Here is a 22,078-nt window from a genome sequence, read left to right as displayed (position 1 = left end):
CCCCCCAGGACCTCAGCGCTTCTCCAACTATCCTCCTTAGCTCGTTGAAGTCTGCCCTCCTAAAATCTAGGGCCGCTGCCTTACTGCATGCCTTTGCCACCTTGCGCTGGATGGTGAATTCCAGCAGGCGATGATCGCTATCACCCAGGTGGTCGAGCATTCGCAGCCCCCTCACCAGGTCATCAGAGACTTGCAAGGCAAGCCATATGAAGAAAGGCTGACGGACTTGGGCCTCTTTAGCGTAAAAAAGAGAAGGCTGAGAGGAGACTTGGTAGCAGCTTACCACTGCATCAGGGGAATACACCAAGGGCTCGGTGAACAACTGTTCACCAGGGCACCCATGGGGAAAATAAGGAGTAATGGCCACAAACTCCTAGAAGACCATTTCAGGCTTAACACTAGGTAAAACATATTCACAGTTAGGGTGTTCAGACTGTGAAATAAACTCCCTCCAAATGTGGTACAATCACCTACCCTGGAAATCTTCAAGAGGAGACTGGACGGTCACATTCCTGGGGTCACCTGATGCCACTTGTCTTTCCTGCCTAGTGCAGACAGGCTGGACCCAATGATCTTGTGAGGTCCCATCCAGTCCCTTACAATCTATGAAATCAGCCCCAATGTCCCTGGGGTGGTTGAGCCTGACCCCAACATCCCCTGAGTTTAGCCAAATTACCCTGGTATGGTCATGTCTGCCCAATAAGCCCCAGGGTGGTCTAGTCAGCTTGTATGACACCATGGGGGCTGACTCTCAGGGTGCTCAAGTCAACCCAACTGGACCTGGTGTGACTGACAAAGCTAAAATAACCTCAGCTTGATTGAGTTGGCTCAAATATCCCCCAGCAAGTCAAGTTGGCCTGAATGATGCTGGAGAGATTGAGTCAGTACCATTGATGCCTTGGTGGTTGCGTCAAACCTCATGGCCCTTGGATGGATGAGCATGCCTGAATGTTTCCATGGTGGTTGAGTCCATTAGGTTGACCTCAGGGTTATTAAGTGGGACTGGTTGTCCCCAGGGTTGTCAAACCAGCCTGAATTATCCCAGGATGGTCAGGTTGGCCTTATTGACCCCAGACAGTAAGATTCATTCCAAATGACCCCAGGTGGTCTAGCCTACCTGATAGACTGTGGGGTGGCCTAGTTGGACCAAATGATCCTGGGGTGGTCACATTGGTCTGATTTATTTTTGTTGTTGAATCTGCATGATTACCTCTGTGCTGCACCTATTATCATGATTGACCCTGAGGTAGATATGTCAAACAGATTAATCCTTTTGTGGTTGAAGTTGCTGAGACTGACTCTGGGTTGACTGAGTTGTCATGACTGATCTCAGGGTGGTGATGTCTGCCTGAGTGACCCTGAAGTAGCCCCATCAGCCTGATTGACTCTCAGTGTCTACCCGAGGGCATTTGATATACCCTAGTGTGCCCACATTGGCCTGATTTGCCCCAGGATGGACAAAATATGACCCACAGGCTGGATCTGTCCCACCAACTGATTGGGCACCTGCCAATTGACTGTATCTGGTCTGCAGCTGCCCCTGCAGCACTCTGCATGGGGTTGAGCCCCTTCCACTCCTGCCTTGGGCAGCCAGTGCCACATTTCCACCTGCACCCGCTTCACACCCACCAGACAGCACCACCCCTGCCTGCAACTTCCCTAGTACTGCTTGGCTCCCCTTTTCTCCATAAGGTACTCCTCCTCCTCCTCCCTCTGCTGCACTGACAGCAGAAAGTGTGGGGAAGCCTTGGAGATGTGAGCCGGGCCACAGACACCCAGCCAGGTGTGGAGGAAGCTGAAGCCAGGAGGTCCTTACCCAGCACATGGGGCTCCAACTCCTCCTCCCACTTGCCTTCCACCCACTTGGCTGCCTGCAGGTGCCTACTCATTGCACTGGGCAAGCAGACTGAGTGGAAGGCAGCCAGAGCTGGAGCCCTGTGTGCTAGGGCAGAAGCCACTTGCCTGTAGCTTCCTCCCTGCCTGGATGGGCACCTGCTAGCTGGCACACATCCCCACTGCTTCTCCACATTACCTGCTGCCCAGAGTGGCACAGCAGGGGCAGGAAGAGGAGAAGGAAGAGGAGGAGAAGGAACCACTGGAGCTTGGGGGAGCCAAGCAGTACCCAGGTGGCTGTGGCAGCAGTCCTGCCAGGAAGCTGTGCATGCTGGCTGGGGTAGTGCTGTCTGGCAGGTGTGGGGCGGGTGCATGTGTAGGTGGGGGAGGAAGGGTGGAGTACATCTGCACCAGCCAGCTGACTTCTGCTGCATGTGCCCCCTGCCTCCACTCTCTCCCTGCCCCAGCCAGCTGCCAGGACCTAGAACACAGCAACCCCCCACCTCCATGCACAATATACAAAAGTAAGTCTTTATTCTGAGCTATTATGCAATCATCTCTATATATACCATTAAAAACAAATCAGGACAAAATTATTTTTAAATACAATTAAAATACGTTATAGTAATGTTTGATTTTTTAATATAGCAATTTTTTAATCTATAGTTTGTTAAAATATCTTTTGAAGGATTTTATGCATGCTCACCAAAACTCATCAAGTGGTCCTCCAGCCAAAATAATTGTCCACCCCTGGACTATGGGATAACCACACTGGCTTGCCCTCATTTACCCTGAGTACCCATGTCTGCCCAATTTGCCTTTTTTTGTTGAGGCAACAGAACTGACCTCTGGGAGGCCACATCAGCCCAACTGACCCCAGAGTGGCCATGTAAGCCCAGTTGACTAGTTTGGCAGTCAACTGGACTGAGCCCTGGGTGGCTGATTATGCCCTATTTGCCCTTTTGGGGTTACGTTGCTTTAATTGAACCCCACCTTCCTGAGTTGGCAATTTGGCCCATTTGATCTCTGGGTGGCTGAGTTGAAGGTCAAATGAGGTTGAGTTCAGAGGGCATGACCACCTTGGTTTAATAGGGCCAAGTTGGTCCATCATAGTCCAGCCTCTTCCAGTTAGGAAATCTGGGTAAACCTACCTTCATTCACACCAAGGCATTCATTGGGTCAAGTCAGGCCTGCATGGCCAGCAAGGGATAATCAGGGTGAGTTAGGCCAACCTGGCTAGCAAGAAGTTAATTGAGCTGAGTCAAGGGAGCCTGGCCACCATGGTGTTAATTGGTTTGAGTTGAACTGGTGTGGCCAACAAGGGTTAATCAAGTCAAGTCAAACAAAGCCAAACCCCAGTGGGTTATATGAGCTGAGACGGGTTGTCCCAGTCACCAAAGGATTAAACTGGCCCTGTCAATCCAGCTCCGCCATCTTGGACTAAGCAGGCTGAATCAAGCCTGCTCAGTCACCAAGGTTTGAATCAGCTGAGTTAGGTCATCCTAGCCACCAAGGGGTTCATTGGGCCAAGTCAGGTCAGCCCAATTTCTATTGAGATAATCGGACAAAATCTAGCCATTCAGTGTTGATCAGTGCAAATTAGATCAGCCTGCACAGCAATGTCTTAATCTGGCTACATTGGGTTGTTCAGTAGAGCGATAGTTAATTGGGTCTAGCCAAGATGACCCAAACCCCAAGGAGTTAATCAAGCCTAGTCAGGCCAGGCCTGCCAGGAAGGGCTGAGTCAGGCTACTCAGGCTGAGTCCAGCCAGCCCAGCCACCTAGGTGATTAAGCAAGTCAAGTCAGGCCTGCTCAGCTGCTGTGTTTACTGGGATGAGGCAGCCCAGTCTGGTCACTGATGGGTTAATAAAACCAAGCCAACCTGGCTTGGCCAAGTGGGGCTGGCCCAGCCACCAACATGCAAGTTCGTCTCAGGCCAGGCCAGCCCAGCCCAGCCCAGCCGGGAAGGGGTTAATTAGGCCAAGTCAGGCTACCCTGGCCACCAAATGGTTAAATGGGCTACTTTAGACTGGCTGGGCCCAGCCACCAGGTCAAACTGGCTCAACCACCACAAGGTTAATCAGAATTGAGCTGGCTCAGGCCAGCTTAGCCACCAAGCAAGGGGTTAACAAGACTGAGTCAGACTGGCCTGGCTAGCAAATAATTAATCTACCTACATGGGGCTGGCCCACCTACCAAAGTGTGAGTCAAGCTGATCTGGCCCAGCTCAGCTACCAAGGCATTCAATGGGCTAAATTGGGTCAGCCCAGTTACCAAGGGAATAAACAGGCCAAGTCTAGTCATTCTGGCCACAAAGGGGTCAGCAAAACTAGTTAAGCCTGACACAATACAAAACATAATGCCCTAACCTACCACAGGCTCAGTCAAAGTAATTGATCAAGCCAAGTAGGGCTGGTCCAGACACCTCACAGCTAAGTAGGCTGAGTTGGGGGAGACATAGCCACAAAGGGGTTAATCATGCTAGCTAAGTCCAATTTACCTGGCTGCCAAGAGGCTAATTGGACCACATCTGGCCTATGCAGGTAAGATGGGGTTAATTGGGCAAAGTTGGGCTGGCCTAGCACCAAGGAGGAGGCAGAGTTGGGCCCACCTTGCTAGCAAGGAGTTAGTTGTCTGTCGGGTCAGCATGACCTCCAAAGGATTAACTGCACCAAGTTATGCCAGCCTGACCATCAATGGATTACTCAGGCCTGAGGGGTTAATTTATCAGGGGGAGTATGCCTGCTTGGCCACTAAGGGGGTTTAATTGGAGCAAGTTGAGCCAGCCTGCCCACCAAAGGATTAATTGGTTTGAGTCAGGCCAATGTGGCCATCAAGGCCACCATCAAGACAAGTCAGATGGGCCAAATCAGGCTAGCCCAGTCACCATTAGTTTAATATTGCCTAGTCAGATGAACCTGGCCATCAAGGAATTAACTGGGTAGAATCAGACCAGCCTGACCACCAGGGATTTAAGCAGGCCAATTAAAGCCAACAGGCCAGTATTCAGGCTGAGTTGGCCCATCTCTGCATGACCCCCTGGATGGCTCAATCCAAAAGACCAGCCCCCCTCCCCTGCCTTACCCCTTTGCCCCCAGCACCTTGGGTGGCCTGACTTGGCCACTTTTCTATGTTTCTATGGATGATTGCCAGAAGACATGCAAATCCAGGCTAGAAAATGTCAGATTTTGAAGCATGCTTAAAAGCAGAGAGGAAGTTCTTAATCATCCTAGAGGTGAGTGGAATACTACAACCCACTGCTTCTGCTTGCTGTTATGATTGAAAAATAAGGACACAACAGATGCCTTTTTCACTTAAAGACATTCTTTATTGATCTTTTTATATACAATATTACTTTCATTCTGTAAAAAGTACATATGCAGGATACCAGGTTGGAGGCAGCCAGAAGGTTCTAAAGTAGTCAGATGATTGACTCCTGCCCCTTTGTTATTTTAGAGGAAAATAATATTTGAATTTTAGGAAGAGTGAAAATAAAGGCAAAATGACAGTCCAACTTCCACCAGAAGTGACAGAGATTATAAGGGCAGCTGCTTAACTGAAACAAGCAATGTTCTCTCTTATTTGATGGTTCCCAACCTTTTTGGACAATTGTAGAGCAGTTGGCCAATGTTCACCATCCCTGATACAATGGAACATACATTAAAATGTATCAGAGCACGAATTTTCTTTCTCCATGATGGCTGGGACACCACTGCAAGATAGGGTAGCACTTCCCAGATTGTGGCAAGAGAGGGAAGGAAGGGAAATAGAATGACTGTGAACAGACCTTTCAACTGTCATACAGAGGATCAGATTTCTTTTTTAAACAAAAAATCTTTAGTTGCTCTATTTAGGATTTTTTTTAAAGTCTTAAAACCATAGAGAATGTGTAACTAATGTAGCTGTTGGCCTGAGTTTGCAGAAGTGTGAAATGATAGCCCTGAGATATAAACTGCCCCATTTATTCCAGTGGGTGCTAACTCAGATTAAAATGCTTGTTCTTTAGATGCTGTCAATATTATTAACTATTTCTCATCTCAAAGCATAAAAGAAAAAGGAAGAAGTGTATTATGAAGGTTAATGACAGAATTTTCCAAAATGGCAGAAGATAAGACAACCCAGGGGTACTATGAAAAGTGAAGAGGGTAACATTATATGGCAGCATCACAGGGAAAGGGCAACTGCTTTTCATTTCCCAGAAATGTATACCTCAGTGCTCAAGTTTAGAAATTACTGGGTGAGAGGGTGCATTAGTGAATTGGAGGTAACAGAGGCTGTATGCAGAGATTTATGAGGTGCATCAACATTAAGGTTGGAAGAAGGGAAGCCTACAGTAACTTCAAACACCTGAATGGTATGGAAACCACATTATGGTCCCCAGTTTTTCCCAATCTCAGTGTTGTTCTCTGCATCTCCAGGATAGCCATAATCTTGTATACAATTTTTACAGTGTTCAGCTTCAATGGCTGATTGTGCAGTGGTGTGAGCTGCTGGAATGTCATTGTGGCTTTTTTGAATTAGCAAGGCAAAAACAAGTAGCTGACTTTCAGATATGCTGAACAGTGGGGATCAGATCCTGTTCCACCTACTGCGCAGCTAAGTGGACTTAGGGTCCTAAGTGCAGTTCTCTCCAAGCTGTTCAAGTCCTGAAAATCCATTAATGCATCTACATTTGTAACATACTGTCATTTGACCCTTAAGACCAAAGCTAAAAACAGAACTCAGCTGATCAGCTTCATTAGACTAAATGCATCACCTGTTGTCCCACCCACTGATTTTGTGGGACAATCACTAACATGCTTCCCACTTATAGAGACATGTCCCAGATATTGACAGGGCATGTCTCTGTAGGTAGGGAAACCTCTGCTTTACAGTGATGGGTCCCACTTTTGTATTTTTTGAGTTTTCCAGGGACTCAAGCCAGGGTGGAATAGGCTCATACTTAGGTGCTTAAGTTCATTTATACACCTAAGAATAAGAATAGAATTACAACTCCAGTTAAGTCAACAGAATGTGTAGATGTTCAAAACCTCTAAAAAAAATAAAGCCCTAGAAATTGCAATTTGTCAATCTCTTCCTCCATGCATTTATCTTGTTTTGTGCAGTAAGGCCACAACATGTAAGGGTTTGTTTTTTTTTAATTGGGGCCTAAAAATGGAAAAAATAAAAGCTATTTTAGATGGGCAAAATGAAACAGACTGGAGCCAGAATACTCAGATCAAGATGAAGCACTGCACAGTGGGACATAAAACATCTGCAAGCCACTGCTCTACATAGCAAGGGGCGGGGGCAGGAAGTCTGATGCAGAGCTGCATGTTTTTCTGTCCCTTCCCTCCTGGAGTTCTGTTGAGGCAACATCCTTATAATGAAACATTCGTTCTCAAGTCTTGCAACTCAGTCAGAACCAGCAAACATTCTCTACGCTGGAACAAATACAGGCACAAGAACCTGAAAAGGGAAAAAAACAAACATGTTGATGAACAGCATAGGAATCTGATGAAAATTTGCTTTCACAGTTGGTTATTTAGTAATAACACTCTCCCTGCTACGAGCTGACAGAGCTACAGCAAATCTGTTGTAAATATGGCAGATACATTGTACCAGTAAGCACTGACATGAAGAAACACCTGGGGCGGACCCATGGGGTATGCCATGGTGTGGTCACACCCTCTTATTTGCCACCACTGTCCCCAGCCAAGCCTAACAACCCCACTGCTGTTGAAGCCCCTGGACTGGTAGGGGACCTACCTTCTGCCTGACTGGGGTGTGAGTGGAGTCCCAGATCTTTTCCTAACCCACTCCAGCTTCAGGCTGCAAGGGAGGCCAGGCTTAGCTGGGGACAGCAGTGGCAGCAGACAGGTTTACTCATCCTGAACTTGCTTCTTGCTGCTCTCCATCCCCATGTTCCTCACTGGCTAGGAACATGTGTTGGAAGGAAGAACCTGCTTCCTGCTGCTGCTGTCTCTGGCTGATGCAGGCATAGGCAGAATCCAAGAACTGCTCCACTCCTGCTCTAGCCATGGGCTGCAGGAATCAGCTGCACAGAGTTCTGGGCTTGGTCAGGGACAGCAGTGGCATCACACAAGTTCCTCTTTCCAGCATCTGTTTGCTGGCCAGATGGGGAAAAAGTTGAGATGCAGGGAGCAGGCACTGGAAGGAGGAACATGCATGTTGCCCAGCTGCTGTGGGCAGGAACAGAAAGCAGATTTCCCCCCACCATCACAACTTCTTCCTGCCCAGCTCCTTGGTGTCCCCTGCCAGCCTGGTAGCTCCAGCCACATCTCACTCCCATTTAGAAAATCCTAGAACCCCTTGAGGAAACACCTCAAGGTGATCAACCTCCAACTCCTAACTCAGCTAAAAGGAAAGAATGTGGGAGTTGTGGAGAAACAAAGTTAAAAAGAGAAGAGCAAAATCCTTTTAGATCTAAGGATGCTGAGGCAGGTGCAATGGAAATGATAACCTGCTTGTGAAGAGTGTGTTTAAATTCAAAACACTGCTCCAGAAAGCAATGCCGAAGGAAAGAGCATGCAGGAACAGCCTTCCTGACAGTTGTGCAATGTGCGTAAAATTTTACACACTAATAGGAGAAAAGACCTCCAGTTTCTCATCAAGTCTCTTCTTCCATTGGTGTGCAAGGGATTTTATGCTGTTTCCGTAAAGGATCGTGCATTGGCTTTGCACTGAGGCAGCTCATGACTCAGATGAAATTTATTTCCATTACCCAGATTCTGAACATTCTGATTTGTCTCCTGCCACACACCTCTATCAAACACAGCAAGACTTCAGACTTTAGTGAGGATCTAGTCAGGGAACTTCTGGAGGCACTGGACATATTTAAATCAGCTGGTCCTGATGATCTCCACCCCAGAATGCTGAGGGAATTAGCAGAGGTCATTGTGGGACCCCTGGCACGGCTTTACAAGCACTCACGGTGCTTTGGCGTGGTGCTAGAGAACTGGAAAAGGGCCAATGTGGTTCCCATTTTCAAAAAAGGGAGAAAGGAGGACCCAGGAAACTACAGGCCAGTTAGGCTTACCTCGATCCTGGGAAAGCTTTTTGAGAGAATTATCCTGGCACATGTCCATGAGGGGCCAGCAGGGGAGTTTATGCTTAGGGGCAACCAACATGGGTTCATTAGAGGTAGGTCCTGTCAGACCAACCTGGCTGCCTTCTATTACCAGATCACCAAATCCTTAGGCACAGATGTAGCAGTGGACGTAGTCTTTCTGGACTTTAAGGCGGCTTTCAACACTGTTTCTCACCCCATTCTCAGTAAAAAGCTAGGGAACTGTGGCGTCGACGCCTATGCAGTTAACTGGGTCACTAACTGGCTGGAAGGCCGCACCCAGACAGTGGTGGTGGACCGGTCCTATTTGACCTGGAGGGATGTGAGCAGTGGGGTCCCCCAGGGCTTGGTCCTCGGGGCTGTACTGTTCAACATCTTCACGAGTGCCTTGGACAAGGGTGTAAAAAGTACCCTGTTCAAATCTGCAGACAACACTAAAATGTGGGGGGAAGTGGGCACACTGGAAGGGAGGAATAGACTGCAATTGGACCTAGACAGGTTATAGGGGTGGGCAGATAAGAACAGGATGGGATTCAACACCAACAAGTGCAAGGTACTGCACCTGGGGAGGAAGAACCAGCACCATACCTACAGGCTGAGGAACTCCCTTCTCCTCAGTGCAGAGGCAGAAAAGGATCTTGGAGTTATTATTGATGCTAAAATGAACATGGGCCGACAGTGTGGGGACACAGTCAGGAAGGCCAACCGTACCCTGTCATGCATCCACAGATGCATCTCAAGCAAGTCCAAGGAGGTGATCGTCCCCCTCTATGTGACACTCGTCAGGCCACAGTTGGGAGTAAAGCATCCGGTTCTGGGTGCCGCACTTCAAAAGGGATGTGAACAACATGGAGAGGGTCCAGAGGAGGGCCACTCATATGATCAGAGGGCCAGGGCAGGCCCTATGAGAGGAAGCTAAAGGACCTGAACCTGTTCAACCTCCACAAGAGAAGGCTGAGGGGGGATCTAGTAGCCATTTACAAACTAGTCAGAGGGGACCAGCAGGCATTGGGGGAGTCCCTGTTCCCCTGAGCACCACCAGGAGTGACTAGAAATAATGGTCACAAGCTGGCAAAGGGTAGATTTAGGCTAGATATCAGGAGGTGCTACTTCACTGTCAGGGCAGCTAGGATCTGGAACCAACTTCCAGGAGGAGTGGTGCTGGCTCCTACCCTGAGGGTCTTTAAGAGGAGGCTGGATGAACATCTTGCCGGGGTCGTTTAACCCCAGTATTCATTCCTGCCATGGCAGGGGGTCAGACTTGATGATCTGATCACGTCCCTTCTGACCCTACCAACTATGAACTATGAGAATTTCAAAGCAGGACTTGTGAATTGTTCCTAACTAATAAAACATGAATATAAAGGGACAATAGACAAATGTAAAGCAACAGCACAAACTACACTGTACCAGATCATTTTTTGTCACAAAAAAGGAAGAATCAGGGCTGTTATAAAGATATGTGGGTTTTCCATGTTTCACTTTTTTTGACTGAGCAAAGGAACCTGAAGGTCTCTCACCTGGATAAGGAAACTGAATGAGGCTGTGCGTCCCATGCTCACTGTCTAAACTTTGTGGGATAAGCTAATCCCAGCGTGCTACTCATATACTACAAAAGCAAATACCGGCTTATTACTTACTCTCTGGCTGCAGTCATGCTCCACAGACCTATAGACTTCATTATGAAGGAGTAAATGATAGGAGGCAAAGGCCTACAAGGAACTGGAAATGGCTGCCAGTCTGGGCAAATTTATGGAATTAGAAAATTCAGACAGGTACAGAAAAGATTTCAAATCCTGGTGCTGCTGGTGCAATTATGTTGCTTTTTTATTGTTGTTTTACTCATGCCATCTTCAAAAAAGAAAGAAAACTCATGTCTGGAATCCATCTCATCCATGCTGGAGACAAGTGTGCAGTTCCTTGGGAAAGGCCAGCAGCAGCAGTGAAGGCTAGGAAGGCTGTTATTCCTTTGCCTGTCAGGCTCCAAATTTACTAGCAGATTCCAATTTCTTGTTAGGATTCAAAGCACATGAGGTCTCTGTCCTGCAAATACGACAATAGTGTGTTTTGGTCATGTATAAAAAGGAATTATTTCAGAGTTACTTATCTACAGGCTGAAGAGCTTTCAGGGGCAGAGGTTCTTTCTCAGCCTGGATTTTGACTCTGAGATCTAGATTAATGAAATATTTCCTTCCTCTCCAGCCTAGAGTCTCAAATGGTCCATGTAAACAAAACACAGTGGAGAACAGTCTCTCCTCCTTTTCTTGGAGTTGCTTTTATTGATACGCAGGGTGTCCTGATAGTGTGGTGTTGGCTAAATGTAAAACAGGCAAAGGGTGAGCTTCTGTGTTAAAAACCCAGTTGTCTAAAGGTAGGAGGTCATCATTGGAGAAGAGCAGATACAAATACCTGGACAGCAAACAGAGAAAAACAATGTTTAAAGGATGACAGCAATAAAAGGTGGTGGGACCACAAACCACCCCAAACCCCTCAACAGCCACAGCTCTGTGACACTACTCTTAACATCAGTTATTTGAATTGCTTCTTGTCCTTCAAAGCTCATGCCAGCCAACATATTCTCTTGACAACAGTATTTCAGGTAAGGAGTCATTCAAGAAAAAAAAAAAAAAGATTCTTTAGATCTTTATAGCAACTGGAAAACTGTGGTTTGTGGAAAGAACTATAAAAAGGTGTAAAATAAACCGTTTCTTGATGGCTTTATATTTTTTCTAGTGCTTTTGTAGCACAAGTCCAACATCTGATGTTGAAAAATATGGCAGACTTGGACCTGTGGGCAGGATTTAGAGCTTTTGGTCAAGAAAAAACTCCTAATCCTATCAAAAGATTTAAGTTCCAAAGATAACAATTTTCCTCCAATACTAAGCCTTCAGTGTTTTCTTTCCTAGTGTCACAATATTGCTCTGGTTTACTTCCGTTTTAGTCTTTGGATAATTCTTGACTAAGAAAAAATGTACCCAAAAAGCAACTCTGCCCTCTGCCATGTAACAAACAAGCATTTACTTGGTAAACATATTAATAAATGTATGTAATTATACATTACATTTTCTTTTTCCTCAAAATGTTATTGCAGTGGGGTGGTGGTTTCCTGGGTGCCCTACTGTGCATTTCCATACTTTCATAAATTTGAATTTTTTAAAGTTAATACTAACTGAATTTCTTAGGCTTATTATGCATGTTTGGGGGATAATTATGACTGCTCAGAAATGTATTTTATCTTCCAATATTGAAATATACTTTCAACCTCAAAAGCATGTTCTTGTTTTTAAAAGTGAATATAATCGTTATATATGGATCCTAAATAAGACAGCCAAAGAGAATGTGGTCATGTGAAATTTCTATTGATATTAGAGTATGTAGCATAAGTCTTATATAATTTTACCTTTACGGCTAGATTCACCGGTATGACCTGACTGCTTTATGTTCCAGAGAAGTACAAAGCAACAAAATATACTGGCTAGTTAAGCTGGTCTCCTTTTCTCTGTATTTCCTTTCATGCACACCTCCTAAATACTTCCTGCCAAACAACTGTACACTCAGCCCCCTCCAAATATTCTCCTTCCTGCATCCCACTTGTTCCCTGCACCCATCACTAGTTTCCCCAATCCTCTGCAACATTCACACACATCCCAATGTCCTCTTTGCAGCTATCTCCAGCTATCACCTTCTGTACCTGCATGGGTAGACACATGCAGTCACACACATGCAATTTTCCCCTTCTTTTTGTCCTCCCCCTCCATTTTGCAGGCCTGGTGCAATCACTAATTATTGTAAAAAACAAGTAGTTAGGATTAAGGTAATTCTACCTTTATTTTTCACAATTGAAAATGCATCTTTGAGTGTCTCCATTTTTATGCATCTCCCAACAAAGCACTGCCTTCACTCAGGATGTTTCCTCTTTCTTTATTTTTGATAGAAGAAACATTTATTTCTCAGGAATTCGTTTTCAATATTTGTTATTCTTTTTACAAAAAGCGGTTTTTAGAGTACCATCATCTGGTCCAGGGTGACAGGTCATAATGAGGCTCATAGCTCACTGTGCCCCAGAATGTTGCTTGCCTCGCCCTACAGCTCCCAAAGGAGTTGCAGGGCAAAGCACGCTATTACCTTGCCTAGCAGCTCTGGAGCAATGCATGATCAGGTGCTAAGTCAGAGTCAACACTGTCCTTCAGCACAAACTGGCATGCTGCTTGCCTTGTCCTGCAGCTCCTTCAGGGCCAGGTCACAGTGAGCTGCAGGGCCCACCCTAACCTGCACCTGATCATGCTTTGCACTACAGCTCCCAAGGGAGTTGCATGGCCAGCCAGCAAAACAACTCAGCTTGTCTCTACCTTCCTGGGATAACGGGCATGGGGGAGAGTTAAATTCTCCAGTAGGGCAAGGCCCTGAATATAAATGGTTAGGTTTTGGGGATAGAAAGAAGTGAATAATGAGGTTCCCCAGGGACCAGTATTCAGACCACTGCTGTTTAACACATTCATAAATGGTCTGGAAAAGGAGGTCAGTGACCAAATTTGCTGAGGACACAAAATTATTCAAAATGGCAAAGACTAAGGTAGACTTGAGGAACTACAGAAGGATCTGACACTACTGAGAGAATGGACAACTAACTGGGAGATTAAATTCCATGTAGATAAGCGTAAAGTGACGCACATTACAGGTGTGTGAAACAGGCCGTATTCGATTCAGATTAGGCCCAAATCAGGGACAGTGCTTCAATTAATTGATTCGGCTCACTGTCCCGATTCAATTCAGCCAAATCCAAATCTGAAGATTCGATGTTGATTCGGAGAATCAGTGATTCGGCGAATCAGCGATTCAGCCATAGACACAGATTTAAATTGTTTTTTCTACATACCTCGAGGTATGAGGTGCGGCTCATGAACGCTGAGATGGTGAGGAGGATGGAGCATCCCACAGAAGTGCGCCCCCCGCAACGTGCTTGGCGGCAAACCTGGAAGCGGACTCAAAGTGCTTCTGGTCCACTTTCGGGTCTGCTGCCATGTGCAATGGGTACCCCCCCCGCGCTCCTGTGGGACACTCCATCTGCCCCACCATCACAGCATTCACGATCCATCTGGTACCTCCAGGTATGTAGAAAAAACATTTAAAGCTGTGTATATGTCCCAATTGCTGAATCTTTCTGAATCTCTCCAAATCAATTAGGAGGGTTCCGATTTGATTCAGAGAGATTAACGGGTCTCCTGATTCAATTTGGATTTGGAGATTCAGCCACTGAATCGGGCCTAAATCTCCCCCAAATCAAATCAGTGACCAAACTTTCACACTGCCCTAACACTCACAGGCAAAAATAACCTACACTATACCTACACTATGATGGGCTCTACATTAGCTGTTACCACACAGGAAAGAGATTTGGGAGTCATTGTGGACAGTTCACTAAAAACATCCTCTCAGTGCTCAGCAGCCATCAGAAAAGCAAACAAAAAGTTAGGAATTATTAAGAAGGGAATTATAAACAAAACAAAGTATCATTATGCCCCTTTATAAATCCATGGTGTAACCCAGTTTTCCTCCCAACATTTCAAAAGAGTAAGAACTAAAGAAAGTCCAGAGAAGGGTAACAAGGAAGATTAGTTGTATGGAGGGGCTTGCATATAAGGAGAGAATAAAAAGGTTGTTTGGAAATGAGACATTTCAGAGGGGGAACATGATAAGGGTTTACAAAGTACTAAATGGTGAAAGGAAAGTTAATAGGAATTTATTATTTACTGTCCCTCACAATACAAGAGTTAGGAGGTATAAAATGAAACAAGTAGGCAGTAAGTTTAAAACTAACAAAAGGAAGTTCTTTTTTCAACTAGTGCATAAACTAAAATGTGAAACACACTGCCACAAGATATTGTGGAAGCTGACATTTGACCAGATTGAAAAAGGGACTGGACAAATTCTTGGGGGAAAGGTCCATCAGTAGCTCCTGAGCATGGGAGTTAGGGAAACTGCCTCTGAATTGGAGCTTTCTAGATCTTAAATGGAGGATGCAACTGGGAAAGGAAAAGTGGAAAATCCCTGGTCATACCCTGTTCACTCTCCCTTTCAGCATTCACTCACTGCCACTGTGTGACACAGGATACTGGGCAAGATGAACCTACAGAGTGACCCAGTAAATGAAAGTTCTTATGTCACCCTGGATGGAAACATAGTTAGCTCCAACTGGGGTGCAAGGTTCCCATCAAAATGTATGGTATAAAATACCCTGTAATTGTAGGGATTGGGGATCTGATCTCATTGCACCATTACGTTAACATCTGCCATGAGCCTAGCTAACAAATGCAACTGAACTAAAAAGTTTTAGAACTCATAAATTAAAAAAATATATTCAAGCTTGGCTCTAATTAAAAAAAAAAAAACATTTCCACTAACGTTTTTTTAGGAAAAATACAGGAAATGTATCCAATAATTCAAGTGTGGGGAGGAGTTTTGTACTAGACTATATTTCCTCCTTTCCATTCTGTCAGGTTGGTCATTGCCAGAATAGATTTAGAATGATCACAAACTTTGCATCTGGTCATGTAAAACAGTGGTTCTCAACACTATTTAATACCAGGATCCATTCGTAAATGCCAATGGCCAGTGCTGATGACCAGTCCCGACCCACACTCCCGATATGCTGTGCCCAGGCCCCAGCCCCCTGGTGTATGGGGCATGGTGGGAGGGGGAATGGGAGGCCCCAAGCAGCCCCTAACAGACTGGAACACTGCCAGCCTGCAAGGGAAAAGCCACATTTTTCTACATTTTTAAAGTTTGTTTGCAACCGTTTCATAGATCCTTACCACCCACTTCACCCATGGGTCATGACCTACAGGTTGAGAAACGCTGATGTAAAACACATCTGTTCAGTGTAGCCAAGATAAAATGATCTCTCTGTGAAAGGAATTTGGGAATTTGTTTAGGGGAGATAAACTGCCAGTGCAGAGGAAAGACTGAGTTCTGACAAGAGATGCTAAAAGTTGAACTGCAATCTTGAGACAATAATACCCACAGCTGCAACTAGAGTTACAGGCTACTCTGGAGTGGGAGATTCCAATTACAGTTTCTATAGGGAAGGCTGGGAAAATGTGGGGAGTCTTAATTTTTTAAAAAAAGGAAAACCTCCTATGACAATCTGGCAATTCATGTGTTAATAACTTATTCTTGTAGACATCAGGAAACCACACAATACCCTCATACTGCTTCACAGGAGAACATGCAAGACAGATGTTTGCTCACTTGAGAGTTTCTGCAAGGAAAAAGCTCTGCTGTACATCATCATATGCAGGAGATGAGGAATAGACGTCCTTGACCCCAGAAAATCCACCACTGACTCTGCAATACTTGTCAATAGCCTGTATTGAGAAAAGAAAAGGACAGAAGAGGCATTATCCTTAATCCAAATCAAGGTTTAGCATATACTAACTGAAGAAACAACAACAGGTGCTTGCAATGGAACTGAAACACATAAATGAAAAAAGAGAAGGGGACAACCAGATCAGAGTTTTGAGCTTGGGCAGAAAGCATCATGTAGTTTGTTATGGTGTTGTTGTATAGTGGGAATGCACAAACAGCAAGTGCCTACTGAATTGCACAAACTCCCCCACCCGCAGCTGAATTATCACTAGCATCCTCTCTTCCTCTATAGCAGCGTCTCCCTTTCCTCCTCAGAAAGCTGACTCTGGATCCCACCTGCACTGCACTGGGTCCTTGGTCTTTGAAAGGTTGCAGTTCATATCTATGACCACACATACAGAGAGGTGAAAGGGTCTGGTGGATCTCTACTTAGGTCTTGCCAATCACAGCTTGACCACAGAGGTCAACAGTGGGCCTTTTTCACCTAATGCTGAAAAAAGCACAAAGGAGCAGGGATTGGAGAGTTCTGGCAGCTTAGGACATCTCTGGCCTGACCATTTGTTCTACTAACATCCATAATTGTATAGCACAAGAAAATGTCAACCATGAAAAACTGGTGCCAAATAAATCATTTAGGAAGGATTCACAGGCAAGCTGTGCTTCCTTGCTGACTCTCCAGTGCCACCTCAGCAGACACCAGCTCTTCTAATAGGCACATGCAGGGAAGAAGCGGGTGTAGTGATCAGGGCAATTGTTTGGCTTTAAATGTTTGTCATTATCAACTCCAGAAAACAGTTACTTGTAGCTAAGTAATCTATTTGGCCCACTAGTCTATATGAAAGATCTCCGTACAGAATGCTTTAGGCCTGGTTTTCTGGTTATTGCAATTTCTGCTTTGTTGTTCTCAAGAGAAGCTAAAGGGAACTGAAGCAGGGGAGCAAACACAATTTAGAAACCATATGCCTTTATATACTGTAGAGAAGGAAATTAAGTCAAAATGTACTCTTCACAATCTATAAGTGAACCTCTGAATGCTGGAAAAAGCTAGAAAGGAAAGAGAATTCTCTGATGGAACTTGCATCTGGTGATGTCAGCAAATGATACCAGTGAAACTGGAGTGTGGCAGGGGGGAGGGATGAGCTTCATCTTATGCTGCAGACCTGTAGGTTAGGACTCTCCATATCAAGAAAGACAAAATCCAGCAGTATTAATCAAATAGTCATAAACTTTTGTTATGCAGCTATTCCTATTACAAAGAACATTATTACATTCTGTTTCATAAGAAAAGAGGACACACAGGAGTGTGCATGTGTATGGAGTGGGGGAGGAAAGGTCTCAGCATGCACTGACTATCTTTATCACTATGCATGCTGGAGTCTTTCATTTCTGGTGGATGCACTTCTGTCTATGATGAGAGCAGCCCCTATACATCTCTGGAAGATGAAATTAGTCACATTGGTTGGGACTGACAGATTTACATTTTTAAAAATGGCATAGCAAAATAAATAATGTAGGTTGCAAATAACAGTTTACCCTTACAGAGTGCCTTAGCAACAACAGCTAATTAACACATAGCGGACACCTGGGGGAAGCTGCATATTGTCCCTATTATGCAAATAGGGAAACCGAGGTTAAATGCAGTGGCATAAGACACACAGTGAGTTCTTGCATTACATTCCCATGTTGAAGCCACTGTGAAGCCAGGTTGAACTACTGCTGTGAAGTGTCATTCTTTCCCAAAACAAAGTAGTTTCTGTGGTGTGAGGGAGACACACACGTAATCATAGTGTGAGCTGTAATCTGCCCTACCCCTGGAGTTTCTAACCGGTATTACAGTCCCCCTGGTACAGCCTGTTTAGTGGGTGTGTAGACCAGGGCTCTGTGATCACTCCACATCTCCCTTTCTTTACAAAGAAGATCAGATCATAACACATTACAAATAACTAATAATAAGTTACAACTAGGGGTCTACCCAACTCAACAAGGCAGCTGGCCGATTTCGCAGGCAGATCATGGAGCTGGCTACCATTTTTGTGGGCTTATCTTTGTGGGCACCACACATACTCTGACTGGCCCCACCCCCTGAGATTGGGGAGAGGACTGTTCATTGTACAGCCCTGCCCCTCACTGCTGATTAGCTGAGAGGGCAGTCCATCATGTGGTCCCACCCCTTGCCACTGATTGGTGAAGAGAAGCACAGCTGCATGACAGGCATCCCCCTCAGCCAATCTCGGGTGAGGGGGGCAGCCACTTTGCCAGCAGCCCCTTTTGTGCCAAGCTGCGTGGTGGGGAGGACTGCTGGCTCTCCCTGCAAAGCCACCACTTTTTTTGAGTAAGATTTTTTTCCCCTGAGGATTTCAGAGAGATCACCCGATTCTGCAATTTCCATGAAAATGTACAACTGCAATTTGGGTAGGTTCCTATAACTCTTAAAAACTACTTACACTGTTGTACCAACCAACCAATATACATATCTAAAACTATAAATGCATGTTTAAAGGTCAAGTCTGCCGAGGACTGCTTAGTCTTCCAGACCTTGCTCTAACCTCTTTATAGCTCCCATCTCTGACTGAGCCTTCTTCCCAATTTCCATGAGGAGGCGGCTTATTTTCATGCTCTGACCCTGGCCCTGTCAGTGCAGATCATCTTTATTTTGAGGTGGAATATCCTGAAGATGAGCCCTATTTCTGTGGACAAGGCCTTTAGGAGTCTTCACTAAGTAGGATCTTAGGGTGTTTGCTGCATTTTGGACAGTTCCAAACATTTAGAAACTTTTGAACCAAACTCTGTCCCCTGACAGAAGCTCTGGTAGTGATTTTCTCCATGTCAAATATTGAAATTTCTTTGCTGTTGAAGTCTTAGTATAGCATCTCATTTCTTAAATTCCTGCAAGTTGGGCTATGTTGAATTAAGCTGCACTGGTGCCATAGGTAATGGCATCCTAAGTCATCATTTCATGCACAGTTCAGCTAGAGAGCATCCCGATGCCAATGGCAGTGGTATAAATCAATATGTCAGGAGTACCAGATATGTAGAAGCTGTTTTGGAATCTGTACTGCTTTTTCAGGCTCTCTTTTGCTCTGAGGATAGTGAGGACTGCCAATGCAATGTTAAAAACTGAAGTTCTCTACAAACTGTAAGATTAACTCGGAGATAAACTGATGTCCACTGTCTGTTATGAGGACCTCAGGAATGCTGTGCCTTGCAAACAGAGACTTCAGCTGTTGGATGACCTGTGCTGATGAGGTCTGTGCAAGTAAAACCAAGTCAATAATCTACTAAAAAAATGTATCCAGAAAGATACATTGCTATATTCTGTTAAGGTCTATCTGCTGCTTTGTGGAAAGTAATGGCTCTGGAGGCAGTCTTTTTTTTTTTTACATTCCTCACAACCTTCTACTAAAATCTGAATTTGTTTACTCAGACCAGGCCACCATATAGATTACTATGCACTTGCCCTACATTTGTTTATACCCTCATGTCCATCATATATCTTTGAAAGCATTTATTTCCAAACTGCCTGACAGCTCACAATGCATCTTCCTTTAAGGAGAGTACCACTGACTAATGTGGAGGTTATTTCAGTCCTGCCAATACTGTTGTAGGTCTTTTGGAAGTTGTGTCCCATAGCCCCATCTGTTTCAACAGAAATGAAGTAGTTTCTGGCAAGTGTCATTCTTCTGTTGCTCATTTCTAATTTGTTCAAGTCTAGGAGCAGACACTGGCAATGCTATCAGAACATAATCAATATATATAAACATCTTTTTCAAAAGTTATTTCTCCTTCTGTGGCTGTCTAACTGGATAGAGCATCTCCAACTGAGCAGTTGGATGATGAGCAGTTTCCCTGGTAAAAATTCAATAGTGGAAAAAAAAATGTTAGTCATAGTCTAAATCTCTTAAATTCTGGGTGGAAGGTCATCCAGGGTTTTGGATATCAGCAATGCTACCAGGGGTTTGTGATTTGCTTCTGTTTAACATTCAGGGCAAGCAAATAAGGGTGCAGACAGAAGTGTAGCTCCCAGCTGTAACTCAGAACTATTTCTGCAAAGCAATCTGAGTTACAATATTACCCCAGACTAAACAGAAGGTCAGTGTTGGTTCCAGGGGAGAGGGGAATCTAGCTGCTGGACGGGAGCCTGCAGCCAAATTCTCATAGCAATGGTCAGGGTTCCCAGTTTTCAGAATGGGAAGAGGGACAGGCAGCAGAGGGAGCTCATTCTTGGGTCTCCACAGGCAGTGTTGAAGGTGGGGTGGATGAATTGGAGGTCCCCCCCACTTCGGTTTCAATGTTTCTGCTCTGACTACCAAGGGATAATTTATTAAATATTGTGGTAAAACAGATGACACCTGTAGTTTTTTTGATTGTACTGAATGCTCCCCCCCCCATGAAACTCTACAGACCCATGTATGGCATCCATTAAGGAGATCTCTTAAGGGTTTTGTTAGATGTGATACATTCGGCAAAATTTTTCCAAACTAGTTAGCCATACCCAGCAATCATCTCATGGCAGAAACATCTTGGGGCTCAGGTAGGGCATGCAATGCCTTAATTTTGTCTGGATTAGCAAAAATGGAATTCAGGCATATGATATGTCCAACATATTTTATTTCTTCCTTCTCAAATTCATCTCTCCCATTCAAGGTCAGACCAGATAGTCGGAAGCATCACAAAACAGCATGCAGATATTCATGGTGCTCCTGTTTATTTTTTCCATATACCAATATGTCATCTGTAAGGCAATGGATGCTAGGAAGCCCTATTGCAATATGAGAAATTAGTTTTTGGAAATGTTCTGGTGCTGATGATATACTAAAAAGAAGCTGATTGAAACAATGTCTCCTAAATGGGGTAAAGAATATAGACAACAGCCTAGATTCTTCAGCCAGAGGGATTTGCCACAACCCTGCTGTTCAACACTTTCACCTCTGATAACTGAGCCAATGTATGTTCTATTGCAGGAAGCACTTTTGTTGAGTATGGTCCACAAAAAAGTGAATTTTTCCATTCAGTTTCAGTACTAAAGTTATTCTTGCATACCGGTCTATGGGTTCATCTATTTGAGAAATAACCCCCCATTGCTTTTATCCTCTTTAACTCTTCCTTGACTTTCTGTTGCAAAGGAATGGGGATGCACCAAGGAGCTGTTACAACAAAAGGAGTTGATGATGGCACCGATTTATTTATTTATTTATTTTATATTTCCATGACAGCTTATCCAACCCTGTGAAGACCTGAGGATACATCTTTTTTATGGTTGGTATTTTGCTATTAATTTAATCTAACTTCCCCATTAGGCATAGTCCTTGTATTGTTGGCAATCCCAGGAAGGGAACTGTTAACACTTGTACCATAAAGCTAGGTTGTGACAAAATGCTTCCTCTTTTTTCCAGTTTCCCCTTGACTTAGCCACACACTTCTAATGCAGTATTACTTACCCTTCTGAGAATGTTATCTGACCTTTGCAGATTTCTGCTCCAGGATCTTCTGCAGCAATGGCAGTAACTGCAGCTACAGTGTCTGTGTTGAATTTAATGAGTTAACCATTAAGATCTGTGAATCTACGTACCAGGTTGCTGATTCTTCTATTGAGGATACAGTTCCTAGTAGCATAAGTTCATTGTCATCTGATGCCACTCCCCCTTTCAGAATTATAGTTTCATAGTTGGTAGGGTCAGAAGGGACCTGAGCAGATCATCAAGTCTGACCCTCTGCCATGGCAGGAAAGAGTACTGGGGTCAAATGACCCTGGCAAGGTGTTCATCCAGCCTCCTCTTAAAGACCCCCAGGGTAGGAGCCAGCACCACTTC

The 22,078-nt window shown here is 44.8% G+C and overlaps 1 protein-coding gene across 1 annotated transcript in view; it reads right to left on the bottom strand.

The window, feature by feature from the left end:
- Positions 1 to 5,138: 5,138 nt before the first annotated feature.
- MAN1A2 (mannosidase alpha class 1A member 2) overlaps positions 5,139 to 22,078 on the bottom strand; it is a 176,739-nt gene continuing 159,799 nt past the window's right edge. Inside the window, exons 12-14 of the mRNA XM_019543856.1 lie at positions 16,152 to 16,267; positions 10,544 to 11,312; positions 5,139 to 7,282 (exon numbers count right to left, since the gene is read on the bottom strand). Coding sequence (XP_019399401.1) covers positions 11,180 to 11,312; positions 16,152 to 16,267 — 249 coding nt within the window. The 3' untranslated portion in view covers positions 5,139 to 7,282; positions 10,544 to 11,179. The remainder of the gene's footprint in view (positions 7,283 to 10,543; positions 11,313 to 16,151; positions 16,268 to 22,078) is intronic.

The sequence above is a fragment of the Crocodylus porosus genome, unplaced genomic scaffold, assembly GCF_001723895.1.
Source record: "Crocodylus porosus isolate Cpor-Errol unplaced genomic scaffold, CroPor_comp1, whole genome shotgun sequence".
NCBI lineage: Eukaryota > Metazoa > Chordata > Crocodylia > Crocodylidae > Crocodylus > Crocodylus porosus.
The sequence above is the reverse complement of the archived record's forward strand: the minus strand, read 5'-3'. Positions and strand labels throughout refer to the sequence as shown.